The 22,958-nt window shown below is 41.8% G+C and overlaps 2 protein-coding genes across 4 annotated transcripts; one reads left to right on the plus strand and one right to left on the minus strand.

Annotated features, from left to right (window-relative positions):
* Window positions 1-293: 293 nt before the first annotated feature.
* Window positions 294-10,649, plus strand: LOC138615805 (RNA exonuclease 5-like). The gene is made up of 19 exons (XM_069689634.1): window positions 294-380; window positions 1,061-1,333; window positions 1,518-1,644; window positions 1,745-1,856; window positions 2,155-2,262; window positions 3,233-3,321; window positions 3,545-3,660; window positions 3,923-4,061; window positions 5,792-5,886; window positions 5,971-6,073; window positions 6,162-6,259; window positions 6,639-6,747; window positions 7,036-7,152; window positions 7,231-7,368; window positions 7,537-7,632; window positions 7,706-8,066; window positions 8,158-8,345; window positions 10,164-10,273; window positions 10,361-10,649. Exons 2-19 carry the CDS (start codon window positions 1,068-1,070, stop codon window positions 10,413-10,415), a joined length of 2,427 nt encoding a protein of 808 aa, XP_069545735.1. The 5' UTR covers window positions 294-380; window positions 1,061-1,067; the 3' UTR covers window positions 10,416-10,649.
* A 1,558-nt stretch (window positions 10,650-12,207) lies between these two features.
* On the minus strand, window positions 12,208-22,456 carry parn (poly(A)-specific ribonuclease (deadenylation nuclease)). 3 transcript variants are annotated; one of them, XM_069689637.1, is made up of 26 exons: window positions 22,365-22,456; window positions 22,013-22,090; window positions 21,828-21,907; window positions 21,490-21,557; window positions 20,338-20,419; window positions 20,145-20,205; window positions 19,276-19,444; window positions 19,097-19,159; window positions 18,956-18,994; window positions 18,831-18,873; window positions 18,652-18,729; window positions 18,430-18,486; window positions 17,628-17,705; window positions 17,455-17,498; window positions 17,306-17,348; window positions 16,864-16,939; window positions 16,667-16,777; window positions 16,514-16,583; window positions 16,379-16,434; window positions 15,690-15,776; window positions 15,538-15,612; window positions 15,274-15,451; window positions 15,039-15,163; window positions 14,365-14,431; window positions 14,102-14,280; window positions 12,208-13,205 (listed from the first exon to the last, which is right to left on the minus strand). In XM_069689637.1, exons 1-26 carry the CDS (start codon window positions 22,381-22,383, stop codon window positions 13,159-13,161), a joined length of 2,073 nt encoding a protein of 690 aa, XP_069545738.1. In that variant the 5' UTR covers window positions 22,384-22,456; the 3' UTR covers window positions 12,208-13,158. The 3 variants fall into 3 exon arrangements, with proteins under 3 accessions (XP_069545738.1, XP_069545739.1, XP_069545737.1); XM_069689638.1 differs by having other exon boundaries at window positions 14,365-14,425; window positions 18,652-18,732; XM_069689636.1 differs by having other exon boundaries at window positions 18,652-18,732.
* Between the last annotated feature and the right edge of the window lie 502 nt (window positions 22,457-22,958).

Below are 22,958 nucleotides of genomic sequence, written 5' to 3' on the forward strand. Positions count from 1 at the left end.
TTATCGGAACTGAACGAGCTGCTTTTCCGGTTTTACGATTTCCCATGAAAATAAAAGTATGCAACACTGAGTTTAACCACGGATTTAACACACATTTTACATGGGGCAGCGCATACGATGGACATTTGTATGTGGACGCGGAGCCACAGTGATTTGTCATGGGTGATTTCCTCAGAGCGCACAATCCATCCATTTTGAGTCTGCTCGTGTGCCCACAGCAACTTTTATTTTGATAGTTACAAACAGGAAGTAACGTTATCATTTATTTATTTTTTAATTTAGAACTCGTGTATGTGGAAACGTATTTTAGCCATGTGTTATTAACCTCCAGCAGTGGTGGAAACACAAGAATTTGGACCAAGTTTTACCCGCAACAACAGGTATTTACACATTTTTACTTTCGTATAAATACTCCGAAACTATAAATGTGTATAAATGATTATTTTTTTTAAAGTGGCAGCTTGGAGTGTTGATCTAAAATGAACCATAAAACCGACCACAGAGAAGTTCACCCACTGAACCAGCTGAACTGGGAGACCTTCAATGAGTTAAATACTTTTGGGGGTCATGATATTTCAAAACAGTCAACTGGTATTTATTGTCTCTTAGTGGAGGTAAACACTAGTGCCTCGTATAAAACAATTACTTGTTTCAGTCTCACATTAAGTAAACTACTCTCAACTATTATTAATGAAGGAACACAACTCTTTGTGTTTATTTAGTTTTAGCTAAGAAATACCTGTCTAAAATTAACAAGTAAATATCTAGAAAAGTAAATAAAAGTAAACATTAAAGAAAAAAGAATGTCAATGTTTATTCTCAACACTTGTTTGATAACTAATGTTATTGACACACACATCAGTCAGTAGACGTAGAGTTTTAGATTTGATACTCACTTGAGCTTTGACTCAGTATTTCTACGTCTGTGCCGTACAAACCATACACATTTAAAGGGCAGCATGTGAATATCTTACGTGTGCACAAACTTAAAATGACAGGGATCACATTCAACATTCACGAGACAATGCTGCTTAAAATATTTTCTTTTACCTCCCGGTAGATCCATCATGGAGGCTTCTTCGTCAGCAACTTGCAGCGGAAGAAAAAGAGAGAACGTGTCCCCGCCAGCACACAGGAAGACCAAGATATTAAAAACAGAGGAGGAAGCTGGGGAAGTGCTGCTTTGTGGCCGTACCTCCTCCTCCTCCTCCTCCTCCTCGCCGAGGGTCTCTGTGCGGCCTGACCGCCTTCAGCAACCAATTACACTGAAGGAGCTGACAGAGCTGCTGCATTATGCTGCTCTGGGGAAAACAGGTGGCATCAGACAGACCAGGTAAAGACTGTGGTGGTAATGTGTTATTTATTTTCTGTCAGCTCTCATCAAATAATTCTCTTTAAGTAACTTACGCTGTGTCCTTATACTCCAATTATAATAACACTCAACTAATGTCTGCGGACTTGCAATCGCTGTTGTACTTCTTAAATCTTGTGTTTCTATCATCCTGTCTGTCTGCTAGTTGGTGTCGTCTCCACCGTCAGAGAAAAGTTGTAGGTGTAAATGTCGTGATCATGGAAGGCCTCACACAAAGTCACTTTTACAAACACTACCTCACCCTGCAACACCTCAGGACCAACTACAGCACTGTAGGTAACCAGGGGGAGTGTATGAACTGACATACATTATCTAATGAGAGGAATTTTATTCATGTTTTTTTATTTTTTTTATTTTTATTTGGTTGTTAAGAGGGTCACCTTCACTCCATCATCTGACAACGTGGCGTCTGGAATATTCAGCATTGAAGTTCCTGAAGTGGATTGTTTATCTGCTTCCAAACCAGACAACGACATACGTCCAGGTGATAATTGTGTGTGTGTGTGTGTGTGTGTGTGTGTGTGAACTGATGTAGGTCAAGCTAAGCACTTGTGACCGGATCATCCAGGACGCATGTTAAAGTCAGGTGTGATCAGTGTGTGATGAACAATGCTGCCATGGCCATGTCTTATTCTTTGTCTGGCATTTAGCAAAATTCAATTTGTCAACGGTAGTTTTGTTTTTGTGTTTTCTTTCGGTGTTTTTGCTTTTAATCGTGTACTTTATGTGTGTGTGTGTATGTGTGTGTGTGTGTGTGTGTGTGTTCTTGTGCACTGCTGCAGCACTGAGAAGTCACCCAGTTATCGCCAAGTTTGGGACACAAAGAAAAGGACTGACAGCCTATGTTTTCACCCAGCAGGAGATGATCCAGAGGCACTTTCCTGTCAAGGGTGAGTGAGCTTTTTTTTTTTTAACATAATCATTTTTGAGTCTTGCATTATAATGTCAACAATGAAAAGCAGTTTTTGACCCATTGTGAATGAGTTCGGGAGCGGTCATTTTTACCCAGATAGTACATTATGTATATTTTTGGCAGCTGTCAGAGCTGATCTAATAACAAACACGGGTGCTCTTACTGGCGTGAGTCACCTTGTTTCAAGTCTCACACAGGCAGACCTGTCTCCACCGGGCTGTACCGGTGCTGGAGAATGGCTGCACTCGAATATTAATTTAATCGGGGAAGACAACCCTCCGGCATGTTTGTATTTCTTTAAACCAATTATCATCGTCTTGGGCGGCGCGAAGCCGAGGATGTAGCAGTTGGGCGGGCGGTCCACCAACAACACGGGTTTTGGTGGAATATGTGGGAAGTCGAGCCCCGGCATTAAAATTGCTATATCCCCACAAAAGACTGCCGACCGTATTGTATGATCCAAATCTTCCGTCAAAATTAGATATTTTCCAGTGTGTTGGTTGCTAGCTAGGACCTTGTTGTTGTCCTTAGCAACAGGGATTTTGAAAACACACAAATATTGAAAGAGGAGGAGGATGTCAAATTATATAGTTGGCCAGTGGCAGCTTTATACCAACACTCTGTATCCATCAGTCCGACTTCTTTGTGACCAGGCCAAAGGAAATCTGAAAATGCAGTTTACATGTGAAAACGTGCTTTCATACTCGTCTTTTAAGGCTTTTAACTTCACCTCTGCTCTTAACTGTGTGTCATACCTTTGTCATTGTTTTCAATATGCTCTTTTTTTACCCACTCGCATTTAAGTACACGGCAGCTTTTAGATGTATCCACTCTGGAGAGCTTCTTTTTTTTTTTTTTTAAAGCTCAGTTTGGGCTCAGTGACAGTGAGAAGTGTCTTCTGACGTGGACTCACTCTCTGTCTTCTTGTTCTGTTTCTTTTGACACAGGAATGCCAGGCTTTGAGGAGTTTGTGTGTACAGAAAGCATTAACTGTGTGACTGACAGCAGCCCTCTGTTTGGAGTTGATTGTGAAATGGTGAGATGCTCACCATCATGTACTTACATTACCACTTTCTGTGGTTAAATCCAGTGGTGTTATGACATGGTAGTAAAAACCAAAATGAGTGGTTAAGTTCCTCTCCGTTCCTCGTATAACCAAACTCATTCCAGTGTACAGTGTATGTTCTTTTGCAGTTGTTATTACATTCATCGTGCTGCTGTTCCTAACAGTGTGTCATTGTGTTATAATTGTGTTTCAGTGTCTCACAGAAAAGGGATATGAGCTGACTCATGTTTCTCTGGTGGACAGTGATGGGACGTGTGTGCTGAACGAGCTGGTGAAACCTATGAACTGCATCCTCGATTATCTCACTCAGTACGCACAGACACTTATTTTTTGGGCAAAAAAAATGTCAATAATGAGAAGCTTTACACTTGTACAGGGATGGAGGTCTGTTGGCATATAGTTGGGTGCATCTTATAGGCACATATACGCTGTGCATTTTTTTCCCGGGTACTTTAACTATCAGATCTTAAGTCTTAAGGTAAAGCGTCATTTTTCCGAACAGTGTAGTTTGTGAGTAATGTCGCATGCTATGTTTAAATGTTCAAATTATTTTCTCCGTGTCTCCCGGCAGGTTCTCTGGTATCACTGCAGCGATGTTGCGACGAGTCACGACCACCCTGAAGGACGTTCAAGAAAAGCTCAGGAAGCTGCTGCCGTGCGACGCAGTTCTAGTGGGCCATTCCCTCAACAACGACCTCATGGCTCTGAAAGTGAGTCTCTGACAAGCTCGGCGTACAGTGCGTTACTAGAGGTTTGTTCCCTGACAGGGTCGGGCGACACAGTGACAGAAGGGGACAAGACGTCAATATCTAAAAATCACATTCTACCACAGTTTGTTCTGCCTCTGAATGTCACCGTCCAATCAGCTTGCAGTGGTGTTCTGCGTAGTACGGCTCCTTTCAGGCACTTTTAGCCAGCTTGAAAATAGGAACGCATGATTCTGGATGAAATACGAATAACAATCTTGTTACTTAGAATTGAGATTTCTTTTTTTTTTTTTTCTTCTTTTTTCTTATTATTTACCTGATACAGGAGGAAACAGCAAAAATATTCTAGTGCCTGTCATAAGCATGCTTACTTTGGACAAGAGAAAAGTAACGCTCTTGTTTACCTTTTATGCAACAGCTTCACGAATCTGACACTGAGCATTAAAACAAAAATCATCTTCCGTCTTCTCCTTTTGTCTTTTCCTGTACGTTTTCTTTTCACCAGTGTTTCACTCACTGGGTTTATTTCCCTCACTGACAGTTTCTGCTGCTCTGCGTCGCGCGGTGTAACCCATCGACTGTATGTGTGTAACTCAGCCTTGTAATTTGTTGAGGGAAAAAGTCAGAGCGCTTGTTTTAATGCAGCTGATGTCCCGAATGAAAATGTGACAAAATCGTGAACTGAGGTCTCGATTACAATACAATTAATCATGCAGCCGGAGCGGAAAATTACCCAGATCACCCTTACACACTTTAATGTTAACATTTTTTTTGTTAAAACTGCAGGCCCTGGTATGCTATCTTGAACATGTTTTTGTCATAAGTAACCAAGTGAAGGGATTGCTAGGAGTATGTATCTTGAAGAACAATCCATATTTTATGTTGCCATCCAGTGGTTACTGGTGGTATTGCCATGTAGACAGAACAAATTCTACAATGTCAAGTTAGTGAGCGATTTAAGGTAATTTACCCCTTCAGGGGATCACCTTATCTGTGATCACAACAACTGGCCCTCCTGAGGGATATCACAGGAGCCACAACTAGAAAAGTGTTTGTTTAGTAAAGCGTACATGCACCACCTGCAGGCTTTAAAGCCAGGATGTGCGTATTGAGAGGCATTGAAGTCGGGCGTGTTTTTTGAATGAGTGAGCCTGAGGAAGCTGCAATGTGAAAATCCAGTGTTTGTGATCAGGTACCACTAGTTTTATATGAAAACTATCAACACAACCCTTTTCTGTTCTACGTTTCTGCCGTATGAGTCGTATTTTTGTAATTACAAGAATGTTTCCTTCACTACTTTTCTGGGTTACTTTGAAAATGCATCCACTAGAAAACAAACATACTAAGTTAGGCTTTATTGTCCGGTGTGGAGTTTTTTTTTTTTTTTAATTCAGCTCTCACAAATAAGACAAAAACATAAAGTTGCAACCTGGGTTTAGGAGCAAGATATTAGTATTTCACAAATGACTCGTTTGTTGTCTGTATAATAATATCTCAACATGGCTACGGTAGAGAATATAAATCATTTTGGGTCCCTTACTCTCAGCAGTAATGTTAAAGTAGTCACATATTTCAGGTGTTCTGTGAATAGATGTTTCATTTTAGAGAGACACCCTTCAAACACAGATCCAAAATCCTTTATAATGTTGAAGTTTTGACCTGTATTGTGTGTGTGTGTGTGTGTGTGTGTGTGTGTGTGTGTGTGTGTGTGTGTGTGTGTGTCCTCCCCGCAGCTCATCCATCAGCATGTAATCGACACCTCACTGCTGTACAAGAAAGATTTCGGACAGAGGTTTAAGCTCAAGGTTCTGGCTGAAGAAGTGCTGAGGTAAGCTCTTGTTTTCACTCTCTCTCTCTCTGAGTTCTTCTCACCCACTACATGTCATAATTTCATTTCCCACCTGCATGCCAGGAGGCAAATCCAAACAGAAGAGAGGAGGGGTCATGATCCCACTGAGGACGCTTTAGCAGCCCTGGAGCTGGCCCAGTACTTCATCAAAACAGGACCTCGTCAGGTAGAAAAATGCCCTCTAAAACACACACACATTCACACACACACATTCACACACACATGCAATATTTTCTGCTGATGCTCGCTGTCAGGTTGTAGAGCTCCATCCGAGGCTGTGGGGATTTACAATAGAAGAGGAGGCCCCTGACTGCACACCTGCACCAGCACCAGCACCAGCACCAAGTCCCAGGTACGACATGTCATCCAGACTCTGTACCTTTCTGTGTCCTTGACATCATACAACAGTCACTCAGACCACGTTCGCCATAAATTGGATAGTTTTTCCTTTGGGTTTTTTTGTTGCCTCCGTTTAAAGGCAGTGTTTAAAAACTCTCTTCATGGTGGATAAAAAAAAAAAATCACAGCACATTTTGATTTGGAAAACAATAATGTAAACATCCTCAGACATAGAAAATGTTTCAGAAATAACCTGAAAACACTGTCGACACGGAGAATCATTTGATCTAAACAACATAGTTAATGAGGTTTCACGCCTTCCAGGAAATCTGAAACATTAAACTCCTATTGAAACGATTGTGACAGATTCTCCGTCCTTCCTTTTCGTGCAGGTTTGCCGACATACTGCAGACACTTGGGCGGTCAGTGTCCTTTCTAGGAAAGCGATCCGACATCGCCCTGGATCTGACCAATCAGCGGTGGTACAGCTCCGACAGAGAGGTGAGAAGTTAGTCTTCACAACCTGATCCAACACTTGCCCGAACACCCAAAAAAGCTCTTTTTTTCCCCCATTGAAATGAGCATCGATCAGCAAGTTTGCTCGTTTACTATATTAGTTTACTGGTTTATTGTAATATAGGTGAATATACATCAGGATTCATCTGCTGTGCCACCGCGATATCTTTAATCAAATCAGAAGTTTTACTTTCTACACCTTTCTGCGTATGTGAATCCTCTCCTAAACTCTTCCTCCTTTGCTTCCCTACTCCTGCACCTTCTCTTCTTCAGCTGCTGAAGTCTTTCAGGAGTCAGACAAAGAATCCATTCCTCTCCGTCCTCCAGTTATCCTCCTTCTCGGATCATCTGAAGAGGCACTCCCTTCATCCGGAGCAGCAGTATCTGACTGTGAGGCAGTTATTCAGACCACGTATCATTTTGCAGGGTGTCGTTTGGATGTATGTTTACCGTGCGTTGGTCCGGCAGGTGGGAGCTCATCTTCGGGACATGTGCGTGGTGTTTGCTGGGCCGTTCCCTGAACGATTCTCAAACACAGAAGTGAGGCGGCTGTTTCGTTGCTGTGGACCGATTCGAAGAATAGAAATGCTGGATGAAAGTGACTGGGTATCCCTCACATGTCCTTTATTTGACCTATTTTTATTTTTAAACTATTTGTGTCTGGTGATAGTTACTGCCTCAGTTCCTGTTAAACTACAGCTGTGACATTGTTCACTAGTTTTGGTGGTGATTTATTAAACTTATATAAATGTTCTAACTCTGTTTGGTTTCCAGGTCCTTCATGCAAAGATAGAGTTTGAGCTGCTGGAGGGAGCGGTGCTGGCTTTAAGAACTCTGGATGGACTAGATGTGCAAGGGCAGTCCATCAAAGTAGGTCTCTTCACTTTTTCCTCCCACTTATTCCCTTTACGTCGGCTATGCACAAATATTTATTATTTTCTAGGTGCAGAGGCCCGCGTCTATGTCAATGCTAGACCTGGATCTAACTCTTGATGCTTTAATGGCTGACCCTCTCAACGCAACTCACCTTTACGCTGTCAAACGGAAGCCCAGTCGGGCCGAACACGTAAACGTTTCCGCAAAGGTTAATGGACATGCATCAGATGCTGAATGTTCAGGTGTCCCTCCGGTTCAAACGGCAAACGGGCAGCCACCAGCTCAAATAAACGGTAAACAGTTGCAGCTCACCACCACATCTAAACTGTCAGAGGAGGCAGTCACAGAGACGTTTGGTCGCTTCGGTGCGGTGAAAGAAGTCATCCTGTCTGTCAAGCCGGTAAAACACGCGAGGCATACCTGCAGAAGTGAGTTAAAAAGCTCTGTCCTGAATGATCTCTTGTTGCAGAGTGTGTTTGTGAATTCTTCTCTTAACTCGAGCGTGTCTGCTGGACACAGTCGGGTTCCAGAGTTCAGAGGCGAAGCATGCAGCCGTCTCGTCTTCAGACGATCTGCGGACGGAGAACTACCTCATCTCTCCATCCCTGACTCCGACCCACCTGCCTTCATGGGTTGGCATGACAACGCCAGTGGCTCCAGTGGATGCTGATGGGACAGCAGCAGAGGGCGACAACAACAGTTCACAGGTAAAGATTGAATTGATTCCAGTTGGATGTCACACACAATCTTCTATGATCATTTTGGGCATTCATATTTTATGATTTTTAAAAAAAATTTTTAACAGTTGCATGTTTATGTTTGTATAAAGACGACTTAATACCAAGGAAAGTTGGTACTTTTAATGTGTTCACTGCCAAATTGTGCTTTACTATAGAATTAGGCTTGTTATGTTACGTTTTAGGTCAAAGTACAATTTAACAGTACTGTTCAGATGGAAAGAACAAGAAGCTTATTAAAGAAACAAACTGTATACAAGCAGAGCAATTACTACTTTAACGAATGCTTTATTGATAAGTGACGTGGATATTAACAAGTCAGTGTGTTAAAACTTGATGACTGGAGTAGGAGTTGGTTAGTTCTCTTTTGCAAGACATTTGATACACACAAGATCAAAACAGTAAAACTCACTCAGAACAAACGTCACACATACATGACAACACTGATTAATACCATCTAAAATATGATTAGAAATACAAGTTATTAAATCTTAATAGTCTCTCTGAGGAATGTGATTCCCTACAGTCGCTTCACAAAGTTGTCGACCCCTTCAATTTATTGTTCTAGAATCTTCTCTGATGTTTTTTGTACAAATTGTGTAGTGAACTATTTAGCTGGTCTTAACCAATATGAAGTGTCAGGTCAGGAAACAGGAACTGAAATTTATTTAACAGAACTTTACTAAGATTGAAGGCATCAGGTACACAGGCACAGCTGTTAGCTAGTGTGTGTGTGTGTGTGTGTGTGTGTGTGTGTGTGTGTGTGTGTGTGTGTGTGTGTGTGTGTGTGTGTGTGTGTGTGGTCTGTACAAAGGAGAAAGTATCGTTACTAATGGGATAAACAAAAATACACAGCGATCATTATTTATATAGTAATAATAAGGTAATCGAGAATGTAATTGAACTCTTTTACAGCAGAGGTAACCTGGCAAACATAAAGACACCTCTCATTAACATTATAAACCCTTCAAACAATTCCACAACACTGAAATGGCACAATGTCCTTCTTCCTTTAGGTCATGTATGCACACAGCAGGAGTTTAGTCCTTAACTGGTCTTTTTGTGGACACTGTTGTTGGAGTGGTGTGGGGAGTCTCCTGGCAAGCATGTGTAGGCATGTGTTGCTATGGTAATTAATTGGCTACTGAAGATGGCTGCAGAGACTTTTCTACAGATTTTTAAAAGCACTGTTTCACGTTGTCATTATGGATTGATTATTGTCGATTGATGGGGGGGGAAAAAAAATGACATTATAGTTTGAAAAAAACAAAAAAAAACTACAACAGTAAAATGTGCAAAAAGTCTGAATCTGAAGTCTGAACACTTTCTGAAGCAACTGTAACTTCAAGCTGTCTTGCAGCTCATTCCACTAGAAAGATGCAGAGTACCCGTATGGACGTCCCAGTTCAGAGGTGGAACTTTCAAAGCCAGTCTGCCTGGTTTTGTGGTTAGTAGCTCTGAACTCTGAACCTAAATATCTTGCTTAGATAACAAAGCCTTATAAACGAAGACACACGTATGCTGATGATCATCCAACCTTTACATACCTCACAGTAGTGTATGATGACTGTCCCGCGTAATGAATGAATGTCAGTGTGGTTTAAGGCCAGTGGCAGCAGCACAAACACACACGATTGCATCATGTTTCTGCTGTAAAATGAGCTCCAATTCAGTGTAAGAATCAGATTTGAGTGGTAACGTACAGAAGAAAGACTTGCAGGTATATTTCAGAATATTCATAATGTATAGCACATATTTCATTTAGGCTACATTGTGTAATATGTGCAGGACAAGGAAATGGATCTCGTGATGAAGAAGCTGGACCGCCGGCTAAAGAAACTCTTCCGATCCCTCCCGGACGGCACCTTGTCTGTGGTTCTGCTGCCCGGGCATTTTAGGTGAGGACTCTTTGCAGCATCTCTGACATAATCTGCTCCACAGTTTAGTATTTCTGAACCATTTTCTTCTTCTGTTCTATTATCCAGCGCGAACGGTCACCTTCCCGGTTTGTGTCTGATGGAGGTCATTCGAGGGTTTTGAGGAGACGGAGCTTAAACCTGCACCGGGAAAACAATGAAATGTCAGCAAGTGCCGTGATGCCTCAGCCCGTGTCACGTGGACTAAATGAAATCAATTAAGTAAAATCAAACTCCAAGGCTGTGTGTCATAATGAGACGTCCTTTACCTCAGATCGATGTTTTTTTTTTTTTTTTTATTCAAGGAGCTAATAGCAGTATTTTGTACGTATTTGTATATTAAAGGTTTTTTTCTCGCTTTTTCATATATTCTGTCCTAATGTTGCAACATCGGATGTTCATGCTAAATTTGGCCAAAGTTTCAAATAATGACGTAAAGGTAGGAAACGGTAATTCCTTTAGAAACCAGTTCAGGCGTCAGACTGCTTTGAACACTCGGTTGTCAGGGCGTCACGGATCTCCTTATATGGTCATCTGCTCCAAGCACAGCACGCTCGTGAAGTACAGAGCGACGTGCAGGGAGATGCTAGAAGTTGCAGGTGTTTGGTGACAGCTATGTTACTGCTCTCCCCACACGAATGGCTATTAGACATGTATAAGAAAAATTTATATATGCCTTATGACAAAATCCTGTGATGTCACTGGTAATGATGTAACGGGCGTAATATTTACCGTGCAGATGTTCGTGTTCATGGAGCAGATTTGTGAACTGTGAATCATGGAAAGCAACTCTAGTGGAGTCCGAGAACATTAAAGAAACTGGAAGTGACCACAATAGGTCCTATTTTAGGGACGTTTAGGTCACATACTACTTAAAAAAAAAAAAAATCAAATAATCAAAGCATGTTTTGAACAAGACTTTAACCATTAACCATATTTGTAAAATCAGTTCTTAGAGTACAATGAGGAAAAATGAACAAAACAACGTGGTGCAATGCATGCTGAAGAGCAAGTTTATCACAAGTTGATGTAGAATGACTATTCATTTAATGCAATTCATTTTCCATTTAACAAAGAAAGACAATAGACAATAATTTTTTTATTGTATTGTAAAGATAGAATCTATGTATTGCATTTTGTGCTATTAAAAGTGCTTGGAAGTCAGGTTTGTTTTTCTATAATTGACTTCCTATACAATTCATGTTACTTTGGGATTATTCAAAATCTTGATATTAAATTAACTTTACACGTTAAACCGTTTGAGATGATTGACACACACGGTCCACAAACACATCTCGGAGCGGATGTGTTTTGTAGTTAAAAGTAACATTCTAAACCAAATCAATTTCACATTTAATTTAATTATAACTAGTCAAATTTAAGTAACTAATTATTCTGACGGGTGTGGCAGTCGGTCAGCGGTGCATGAATTTAGTGGCAAACGTGAGGTGCATGTTGTAGGTGTAAAAAAAAGACAACAACCAAATGAAACGTTAGAGAACAGTGGCGTCGAGGAAGGTGAGATTAAATAAGGTAAAGAACACTGGCCAGGTGTTCCCAGTTAACCGGATTGTGCCTCAGCTTCACAAAGACCTGCAAGACAAACAAACAAACAGCCTACCAGGGAAGCAGGACTCTGGAGCAATCACAGTTAAAAAATAAATAAATAAATAAAGTGGTCTATTTAAAAAAATGTGCCAAATAAAAACTTTCTACAGCATCATTTTGAATAATGAAATCAAATGTTAATCTCCATCATCTTGTGGTTTCACCGGAGCTTTAACAAGCACTATAAAATCGGAGCAAGTGGACGAACAAGCTCATATTAAAAACTGGAGTTGGGGTCTTAACGTGAATAGCTTCATGTGCAACGACCCAGATTTTCATTCAGCAGAGAAAACGGGGAGACAGACAGATTACTAAGAAACATTCTTTAATTTTGTTCCCTTTCCAAGGAAGTATTTAAGGATTTTTAAACTTTATCTTATACAAAAATGTATACGTCTTAACGTTTACACCTTTTGCATTAGAACATACTCTGACATTGTTGCAGGTTGACGGTTACAAAACATTCAACACAAAAAAAGGTAAAGAAAAACAATTCTGTACAAAAACAAAACAAGCACCTCTCATGAAGGGTCAAACTGCCACCAATAATAAATATCACATTATCATTGATAAGCTTATATATGTCTGATAAAACTGGAGAAGTTGACCGAAACGTACATTTCTTTTTAAAATGGAAATTAATATCTGACTGCATTAAAATACTAAATAACCCTGACCTTGTAAACTACAGGACCTGTCGAGTGGTATTTTATCTCTCACGATTTATGAAACAGATTCACAGGAATACAAAGACTAGAGAAAAATGTACATCTCCCTCACATGCACAAACTCGCACTCAACTCACACTCACAAAATATAAGACTGATTAGAGGCGACCGTGTCGTTAAAACTCGTGAATGATTCTGTCTGTAGTGGCAGATTCCAGTCTGAGCACATCAGAGGAGAAATGAAAAGGTTTAACGTTTCGATTTTCTACATCTAGTGGTGTGTTTGTGAGGGTGTGTACCTGGAGGAGTTGCCTGCTCCTCTGGTGCGAGATCAAAATATGGCAGCTGTTTGTTATGGCTTGTGTTTTCTCTTTTCAATAGTCCAGCGGAGGAGCGTAGCTGGTAGCTCTGGACCCGGTACCCACAGCTGCTGAGTGAAATGGATGAATTCAGGGCATGCAGCGCTCCCAGAGCTGTACGACCTCGAGGAGGAGGAGGAGGAGGAGGAGAAAGGAGGAGGAGGAGGAGAGCACCCCAAGTGCTTCTGAAGAGACCCTGAGCAGGAGCCCAGTGCGGGACCGTGGCCTCTCGCTACCAGACTTCTGGGACTTCAAACAGGGAGTCGGTGGATTCAGCCGCTGCGGAGGAGAGGAGGAGGAGGAGGAGGACGCGTCTTCAGAAACCAAAGACACATTTCTATCCTCATGTGCAAATTATTGCATAGAAGTTTCATTGAATCTACCCTTTTGATCCAGACTAAATATCTCCACTGTTCGACGAACAACCAGGTCATTTGGTACCACCATGAACGTCCTCGTCAGGATCAGTTGTATTAACGTCACAGATTATTGAACTTTTCACCCAAAAGTCCAACCAGCAGAAGTCATGACGTTCACCGATATAATGCCCCGGTTGTACTTTGTGCATTCAGTACCATTTACCAAACGTTGGCACGCCAACATGCAAAAATGACCATCGTCTTTGTAAGCACATTAATGTTCACATTTGGCTCAAGAGTAACTGTATGCAGCCTCAAAGAGAAGCGAGCATGACATATCAGCACGTCTTCTAAATATGTTGTCACATTTAGAAGAAGTTGGTCTCTTATTTTGCATATGGGTGGTACAACACGTTCTGAACATTAGATAATCAATTTTCATTTTGGGATAAAAAAAAACAAAAGAAAGAAAAAGGGCAGAGTTTGTATAGCGTCCGTCCTCCTTTGGGAATCATCGAGTTAGCTGTTCTCTTTCCCTGAGCTCAACAGATTTCATGCTACATTTCTTCACATTGTGCATTCAGAATGTGAAAAATTACACCGCATCAGCGTTTACCCGTTCGCACCCTTGACGTTAAAGACGGCTTTAAATAGGTAACTTTTTAAAAATCAGAAAAACAAACCAAAAACCCACCACATCTAAACATGATGATAATCAGCCACTGTTCGATGGCATTATGAGGAGGAGCGGTATTTTTTTTAGATTAACGAACATCAGATCCAGAAAGTAAACGACTCTCGCGGTGACAAACGCACCTTCAGACTTCTTTTTCTTGTTCTTTGGACCTTTCCTCCCGTGGACCTTGGAGGCTCGTTGCCAAGTGACCGTCCCCTCAGCATCATTGCCGTCAGGACTGTTCTCGCCCTCTTCCTCATCGCCACCATCATCATCATCATCAGGGCCTGGACTTGACACGGCTGAATCTGCTGCATCTCTGTAGACCACAGCAACCATTAAGAGGCTTAAAAAAAACCCCGCACAAACGGGACAGCATAAACGATCACTGCTGTTCACTTACGACGTCTTCAGCCATCCCTCTGACGTCTTGCTCTCGACAGCCTCTGCATTCGCCTGTCCGCCTGCATCTACGAAACAGTGACAACCAGTGCAGAAGACCTTAGGTTAGATCTCCCCGTGCGGCATGGATTATTACTCAGGGGGGGGGGAGACGGAGACGCACTGTGTGTGCAGGACAAGGAGGGCCTTTAAAAAGGTTAAGAGGGCAAACGCGATGCCTTAAGCCAAATTAAAATAAGTTTTACAGGGTGAAAACAGCACCTGACTGATGGCTACTTATTATTGATGAAATCCTAAATGGTAAAATGACACATATCTGGAATAAAATAAAAATTAAAAAAATGAAGTCCTAACAAAAGCCAAGATGCACAACAGGAAATGTGTCACATGCTCCTTCAAATCACATTATCCAGCGTGAACACCTGCAGGGAAGAATCTGTCAGTTAAGAAGTCACCTGACCCATCTGTTCTGGAGCAGGTGGCCTTTAATTAAATCTAAGCTGATGTTCAACTAATTACCCAGGCCTGCTTAACTTTACCTCCTTGGTGGTGTTGATTATTCACACTGCCACCTCCCTCAGGGCACACTGTACCTCTGCTAAGTGCTTTCCTAAAGGAAACCTGCTGCCACACCGCAGCAGGGAAGTACGAGTGCATGCGGGCATTCACACACACCGTCAGTTTTCATCTTCTTGCTGCCCGTGCTATCTGGGTAGGAGTACTGACTCCAGCCGTCTGTAATTGCACTCTCGCCGCTTCCCTGCTCCCCCTGAATGGGACTGATGCTGCGTTTCCTCAACCTAGGACAACAAATTAAAACAAATAAACCATGTACTCAGTGTACACAGAACGAGTAGAAACGACAACAAAAACACACAGGACGTGATGTTGAAGAATGTACAAGACGTACCTGGGATACCCAAACTCGGCAGAGGTGGCGGAGGGCGTGTAGTGAAGCTTCAACCAGCCATCTTCTCCCCAGGCTTTGGGCGTGTGGCCGAGCTTCTCCTTCTCCTGCTGCTTCCCCTGGATGTACTCTGCGTACGTCTGGATCCTGTAGCTCTCTGCGTAGCGGCTGGTGTTCATGGCTGCGGAACGGGACGAGATATCAACTCCAGAGTCGAACATTTATTCATGCAAAAAGTCCAGTCTGGTACTCGGGTGCGAGACTCACCGATCTGTACCTGGTCCGTCTGACTCAGGGACACAAAGGCTGATGTGTCGTTGAGCCATGAAACCTGGATGTTCCCTGAGTGAAGAACCAAAAGGGAGAGGGTGAGGGACGACCGGCGGCGGTTTGAAAGCAGAATGAACATGACGTCTTACCAAAGGCACTAAAGAGCTGGTAGAGGTCACTCGTCTTCCATTCTTTAGGGAAGGTGACATACAGGACGTGGTCTCTTTTGGGTTGCACTACGAGCAGAAGGAGAGAAACATGAGGTGGAGTAGTTTGAATTTATATCTACACCGAACAGTTTAAAAAAAAAAAAAAAGAAGTTTTAACAATGAATCAGATGAGGAGGTGTAATGTGACGGGTTTCTCCAAGTGTGGAATCAAACCATCTGTGGAGCTTTAAAACAGCTTTTTGCTACTTGGAAATGGACCATTTTGTTTTTTCCACAACGGATTTAAAAACGTTGGTCAGCTCTGACAGGTTTTGGAGAGTGCCTTCTCTTTTTTTATGGTCATAAACTGTGGAAATCACCGTCTCCGGATATCAGAATAGAAAACTCAGTGTATTTAAAAAGAAACTACAGACCTATTTCTGTAATATGGCTTGTAATTTGGAGTAATGTTTATGGTCTTGAAGTTATATTTATTGTTTTTATCCCAGGTGTTTGTTCTTTTTAAATGAATTTTCCTCATTCATTTTTAACACATTGTTTTATATATTTGTTGTGTACTTTGGTGTGGTGTTCTAATGTAAAAGCCCTTCGAGTTGCATTCTTCTGCTATATGAATAAAGCAGAGTTGAGTTGGGACAGTCATGAGGTGTCTCCAGTACTTTACTTACAGTCTGGCCCTGTGATGTTGAGGTAGGGAATATCCATAATTCTCATCAGGAAAAGCCTGCAGAGCACAAAAGAATTTATGAAAAGGACCCGGAGGGATTCATGAAGGAGAGCAGCGCATCAGGAGCCTCACTTACTTGTTGAAGAAGGGCTCGATTAGTTTGGAGCGGGCCGAGATGTAAGCTTTGGGTGGAGTCAAGAAAGAACCTGAAGGGGATGTCGAGCAGTTAAAACAACATGCAGAGATGTTTCTGTATTTAGGAATAAGACCAGTTGTGATTATTCATTACCCAGGTAGTTGGACATGGAGATGAAACACAGGCCGGTGATGTAGGCGTCGTACCCGGCCTCGTGCAGCTGCTCCTGGGCTGTGTCGTAGCTGGGAAACCCCTCTGCCGTTTCTGACGGGAACACCGCGGAGGAGAAGAAGTGTCGGCGGGATTTTGTGGTGAATTGATTTCAGGAAAGAACCGGGGTATTTACTCACCAACTTGTGGCGACTTAAAGGGGCTCTCCTTCAGCCGCTTCTCCAGCTCTGCCAGAGAAGTATTCATGATCTGCTCCTGGAATACAAACATGAAAAAAAACACCACATCAGTTCAGTTCCAATTTAGACACAAAATCCTCAATCAAATTTTGGGCTTAATTGGGAGGCTCCAGCTACTTGCACTATCACAGCATAATCATGCCTAATTATATAAAGGCTTTTAATAAGCCCCACTAATTCCTCATAATCAGGTTTGCTGGTCAAGTATGTCGACACTTGAGAAATCTGAGCAGCTCCCAATGTCATTATTCAGAGCAGAGAACAAACTTAGAGGTAAACAAATAAAAGCTTGTGTGTATGTTTATGTTCTCCCTTCAGTCAATCTCAGACATCAAGTAAAGATCATGAACCAGGTTCTACAACACTGCTGCAAATAATTTACCTTAAAAGGCTGAGTGGAAGCCATCAGCTTTGTGTCTAGAAGTCTGCAAGTGAATAAATAACAAATAATACATTAAAAAAAAAAAAAACAAACAAAGAAAGCATTTGCTGTGAAGTCATGAAAACACATTTAACAAAAGGAGAAATTACCTTGGGAAGACACACATTGTAACCTCCTTAAAGTCTTGAAGATCCTGGAAAAAAACCAAAAAGGTTCACATTACGTGACTTTAAACCAACATGTAATGTAGCCAAATATTTTAGAGCTGCCCCCCACTAAAGGAAAAACAAATAAAACCATATTTATAGTTTCCATCTGGTACCTCTGGCAGAGGGCAGTAGAATTGGTGGATAGTGTGCATCACATCCAGGAGCATGTTGTGGCCAACGACAAGTTTACCCTGCCAGTCAGACGGAACAGTTCAGGTTAAGAGTCAGATTCACCACAGCAAAAGAATATTAACACAAAATACACAGCTCTGGCAAAATAAGACAATTACTAAAAGAAGCAACACTATCAGCAAAGTTGAATAACAACAGCAATGACAGTATCAGAGTTGTGGGAGAGGAAAAAGTAAAACTTTTATTATGAAATCTACAGAATTTCTGTTGCTGTGATTTTATTTTGAAGGGCGTACATTTCCCATGAAGTATCCATTTCATGCCAGCGTTGTCATGACAGTAAAGACCAAAACTAACAGTCATTACCAACATAAAAAGTTAGCTCTCAGTCCAGCATTTGTAAACAGGGTTAGGATTAAGACAACTGATTTTTATTTAATATTGCATACAGTTCAATTTAGATTCTTGAAATTCGATAGGCATCACCACTTTAAATTGGTTAGAAAAGGCTTTTTTTCCCCCCCGTTAGGTTTTAAGTCCAAATTGCACTTTTCTTGTTTATCTAATGTCTTTAAATGTGCATGAAGACATTGAGTATGACTGTAATATGTTTTGAGCAACAAATTTTACTGGCTTTAAAATTATTATTATTATTTTTTTTTTAACATTTTTGTCTAGGCATTAAAACGCAACCAAAACATTTGAGAACCACTGGTCTATATTTTGGAGCATCGCTGTTCACCCATTCAATATTTTTTGTGTAATTATAAAAGGTGGACTCACAGATTTAGAGATGGCGTGGATGACCCTGGAGAAGCCGACAGCGTCATTGAGCTCCTCCTGTTGGTGGGAAGAGTGAGAGTGAAACACGGGATGTCAGAAGAGTGTCTTTTATATTCTGCTTCGTTTTTGTAGAGGGAACTACACCAACACGTTTTCCTACAGTCAGGACAAGAATGTGACTCAAACTCCGTGATTCGATATCCCTCTGGAGCCCAAACTCACCTGCTCTCTCTCCAGTTTCTGCCGTTCCCTCTTCTTCCTCTCCACCTCGTCGACCTTACTGACCTGGATGTATCGCACCTTCTGCACAGAAACAGAGGTTCGAGCCACAATTCTACACAAAACAAAACAAAACAAAACGAAAAGGTGACAAAACGGGTTCAAATTAAACCTATGCTCACCTTTTCGGTTTCCATGGTTTCCACATGAAGGCCTTTGGTAAACCTGTGGGAGCGAGACAAAATGTTAATGTTCAACAAACCAACATGATAACGACAGCGAAAGCGAAGCGTTGCGGGACACTCACTTCCAGTTCAGCGTCTGGTATATCAGCTTCCTCTGGAACCTGGTGAGCAAATATAAATACAAGCGACAACTTGAACACCTGACTTACATGGAGAATACAAATTGAGGGCGGATGTGGCGTTGAGAGAAGAGTTAGATTTACCCAGTGCACGGCTCCAAGTCCAGAGTCTTCTCCGAGTTACTTAAGAGGGCCTCGACTTTCTCTCTGCAGGGGAAACAGCACGCAGGATGCAAACGCACAACACTTGAAAAAGCCACACGGGAACATCTGCTTCTTCCAAAGCTTTCATCCCTTTGGTGTGTTTTTATCACGCTACTTACACCACTCTGTTGATGAAGTCTTTATATTCCTCGGGTACATGTGCAGGGCCTTTGGAGGACGACGGGGAGATGTAAGACGGCGTCCCGACACCGTTAGCGTGTTGATTCCTCCTCTCCTCCGTCTGCTCTCTCAGCTGTGCCTCCTCTTCCTGATTTTGGTACGGGATTCCTTTGAAAACCAGAAAAAGTCAATTTTATCGACTCTATTTCCACAGCTCTGGGTCTCATGAGTAGTCAGAAGCTACAGTCTATGGTCAGAAGTTACGGACGAGGTAAACTAAAATAATAAAACTTAAGCTAGAAGCAGCTTTGGTGAAACTAATGTCAGCCTGTTTTTTTTATTCACAAAAACAGCTGATAAGGTCTGTCTAGAAAAGTAGTCAGACTTGTAATGAACTAGGTTTCTACAAAAGGACTGGCCCAATAAGCAAACTGAGCTGCCATTTTGTTTTGCTTTATTCCAGCCTGACGTATGACAGCTTTACTTATCCAACACCTTCTTGTTTAAAAATCTCCATCAACAGCAGATAAAAAGCCTGAGATGTGGGACTAATTTGATGGGTTCATTTTTCCACAGAAATGCCTTTATATTGAACACTTCTACAGTTTTGAGTGTGTTATGACTTTAAATAAAGCGCACCCTTTCCAACATTTACCAAAATAAACTGCTGCAAGACAGAAACACTTTGATTTTTAAAATAAAAGGAAATACGTGATCAAAGAATTGAAACATTCACGACTAACTTTCTACATGTAAAGGTTTGCTACGTGATGCCATTTAGATACCGAGGACCCTACAATATAAAAGAAAAAGGCATTTTTACTTGTAAGATTTCATCCCGCACATAAAAGTGTCACTCTGCACTCACCATGACAGAACACCTTGTTGAAGTCGAATCCCTGACTGGCCAGGAAGTCAATACTGGAACTCTGAAACGACAAACGGTGACTCTCGTCACACAGTGAATCTTAGCTTTTCCATGAACAAACATCTTAAACCATCTAAAAAAAAACGTTCATTTCAGTTATTTAGAAGAAGCAGTTCAATAACCCGTCACTTACTTGACAGATGAACTTTATGTCAGGAGACGTCCTGTTGAACGGTTTGGGGAATACGTAAAAGTTAAACGGCTTTATGATATACCTGCAGAGAGGACAACGGGGAAGAGAGAAACGAGAGTGAGGGACATCCTTCAAGCTCATGACAATAACCTGCAGGAAAATCAGAGGAAAGCTGGATGACTTCATTTATTCATCTTCCAAATATTCCTGCGTAAAACCCAACGGTGGCACTGGAGGGGAACTCTATGTAAACTATCAGCATTTGGACCATTTTAAAATGGAAATTAAAACAGGATAAAACGTTCCACGGGGCAAAATTCAGCTGCGGGGCCCTCGTTAAAACAACAGTTTCTCTATACTAGAATATTACTACATTTGTTATGCAGTACTTTTTTGTAACTGCATCATAAGAGCACACATCCGACTACACGATGGCTCAAGGTGAGATTGTTGTTAAACAAGTCTCGTCTTCAAGACTGGAGCCTCAGGATCTGGTAACGAAGCAGACCTCCACCGAAAGGCCCTGATCAGGTGCTCTGATGATGCACATCTCCAAACAACTGTTCACCCAACGCTGCATTAAGCTTGGAAACTTTAGGATCTCATTTTGGGAATAATCCAGCCTCGAGGAGGGGGGCGGGGGGGGGAGGGGGGGGTCAAAGGACACTTGTTATTTGTGGAGAGTTATTGGAGCCAAAAGACTCGAACAGACTTTGTCAGGTGCGGACAAAGAGCCGTCTCTGGTCCTTATGTTGGACTTTACTTACTGCAAGAAGGGAGACACCAGAGCGGGTGACAGTTGGGAGTCTTTTAAGAGACAGCGCATCTATTTTGTCACATGTAGCAGTGGACAAAGTATTCAGGTCCTAAATACTAATACCAAACTGTGAAAATACACCGCCGCGACAAATAGTCCTCCTCGCTTCAGCTAAAGTGTGGAGGGATTATTGGCAAAATGTGTTTTAAGTATCAAAAGTTAGGGTCAGGGTATTATTATTATTATTATAATACATGATTTTAGATTGTTATTGTTAAATGACTTTGTATTTTCCTGCTGAAGTTATTCCAGGTACAGCACTTTTTAAAAGTACTTAGTCACGGATATCGATGTGTAATCTAAGAGTCTGTCCACACAGAGCAGATCTCACTCACGTGGACTTCGTCTGGTCGTACTTGAAGGTACACAACCCGAACTGGAACAAGAGGAAGTCCATCGAATGCTGGAAAAACACAAGACGAGAGTTTTAAAAGCAGGATAATGAGCTGCGGGGCAGTGGAGGACGGAGGAAGGAGGACAGAGGACGGAGGAAAGAGGGCAGAGGACAGAGGAAGGAGGACAGAGGACGGAGGAAAGAGGGCAGAGGAAGGAGGACAGAGGAAGGAGGAAAGAGGACGGAGGAAGGACAGAGGAAGGACAGAGGAAGGAGGACGGCGGAAGGAGGACAGAGGACAGAGGAAGGACAGAGGACACTGCAGGAAGCTCCGTTCACCTTTTTGAGCTTGGTGTATCTCCCCTCCGGCGTGTCCAGCCCGTTGGTCAGCGCGCTGACATTAGGACCGTCGCTGATCCCTGAAAACAAAAAACAAACAAACAAACAAACAAACACACGTCACGTTGTGCGTCCGCGACTTGAAGCTCCGCTTCTTCTTCTGCAGCAGAGAGAGACGCGGTTACCTGAAAACTCTCCATCGATGGCCATGAAGTCGGCCTCCTCTATGGCGCCGTACACCGTTTTCAAACAGGCTTTATAATCTGGAAGGAGCATCAACATCATCATCATCATCATCAATCATCATCATCATCATCATCATCACGTTATCGTCATGAAGGAAGCGCGCTAGCCAGAAAGCTAGCGAGGCTAGCTCGCGAGCTAACACAAACACCGAGGAATGTCAACTTTCAGTCCATTTAACTAAATAAATTTAAAAAACAAAACATAGATCACGTCTCTGCTCTGCTGTGCGTCGTCATAATGTGCAGAGCGAGCTGAAACATCCGCTGTAACAAAAGCTGTCTCGCTACTTACTCTGACGTGTTACCTCCATCCTGCACAATGACTGAACCCGGCTGACAGCTAACGTTAGCTAGCCTCCGTCAACTGGCTTTTAACCGCTTCACAAACACTTCCGGTGCCGCTGCCGCTCCGCCGACCACCGCTTTAATGACCCACGTGGTTGAGTTTTTTTTTTTTTTTTGAAGTGACACCTTGTAATAAATCTAGCAGGTTAATTATCCTTTTTATTTTTTTTTATTTTTTTTTTTGCTGTAATTTTACATCAGCTTTATGCTATTTATTATAATAATTTATTCTTTTCCCATTTTTTTTCCTTTTTAATGTTTAGTTGGGGATTTAAGCTGCAACAACTGTGTATGAACTTACCACGTGTGAACTCACAGAATCCATGCAAGAGAAATAAAATTTTTTTTTAAAAAGAAAGTAAAAGAAATGAAATAAAAAGACGTTTTTCCAGGAAGAGTTCATGTCAAAGTGTTGAGGCCTCTTAAATCTTTTTCTGAAGGGACTCTTAAATGTCCTATTAGAATGTCAATACAATTACTATCGACAAAACAACCACAGAGGCACCAAAAAGTTTGAAGTCAAAGACATATAACACCTAAA

Source organism: Brachyistius frenatus, unplaced genomic scaffold (assembly GCF_029030835.1).
Source record: "Brachyistius frenatus isolate BFR_SWC_R1_liver_20210118 unplaced genomic scaffold, ASM2903083v1 Contig_7, whole genome shotgun sequence".
NCBI lineage: Eukaryota > Metazoa > Chordata > Actinopteri > Embiotocidae > Brachyistius > Brachyistius frenatus.

Coding starts and splice junctions, on each gene's coding strand:
- parn (XM_069689636.1), bottom strand. Junction 19,445..20,144: donor CAACAAGGTGTTCTGTCATG/GTGAGTGCAGAG, acceptor TGGTTTTCAAAG/GAATCCCGTACCAAAATCAG. Junction 16,778..16,863: donor CTTTAAGTCGCCACAAGTTG/GTGAGTAAATAC, acceptor TGTTCCCGTCAG/AAACGGCAGAGGGGTTTCCC.
- LOC138615805 (XM_069689634.1), top strand. CDS start 1,068: ATGGAGGCTTCTTCGTCAGCAACTTGCAGCGGAAGAAAAAGAGAGAAC. Junction 3,661..3,922: donor ATCCTCGATTATCTCACTCA/GTACGCACAGAC, acceptor GTCTCCCGGCAG/GTTCTCTGGTATCACTGCAG. Junction 7,633..7,705: donor TGCAAGGGCAGTCCATCAAA/GTAGGTCTCTTC, acceptor ATTATTTTCTAG/GTGCAGAGGCCCGCGTCTAT.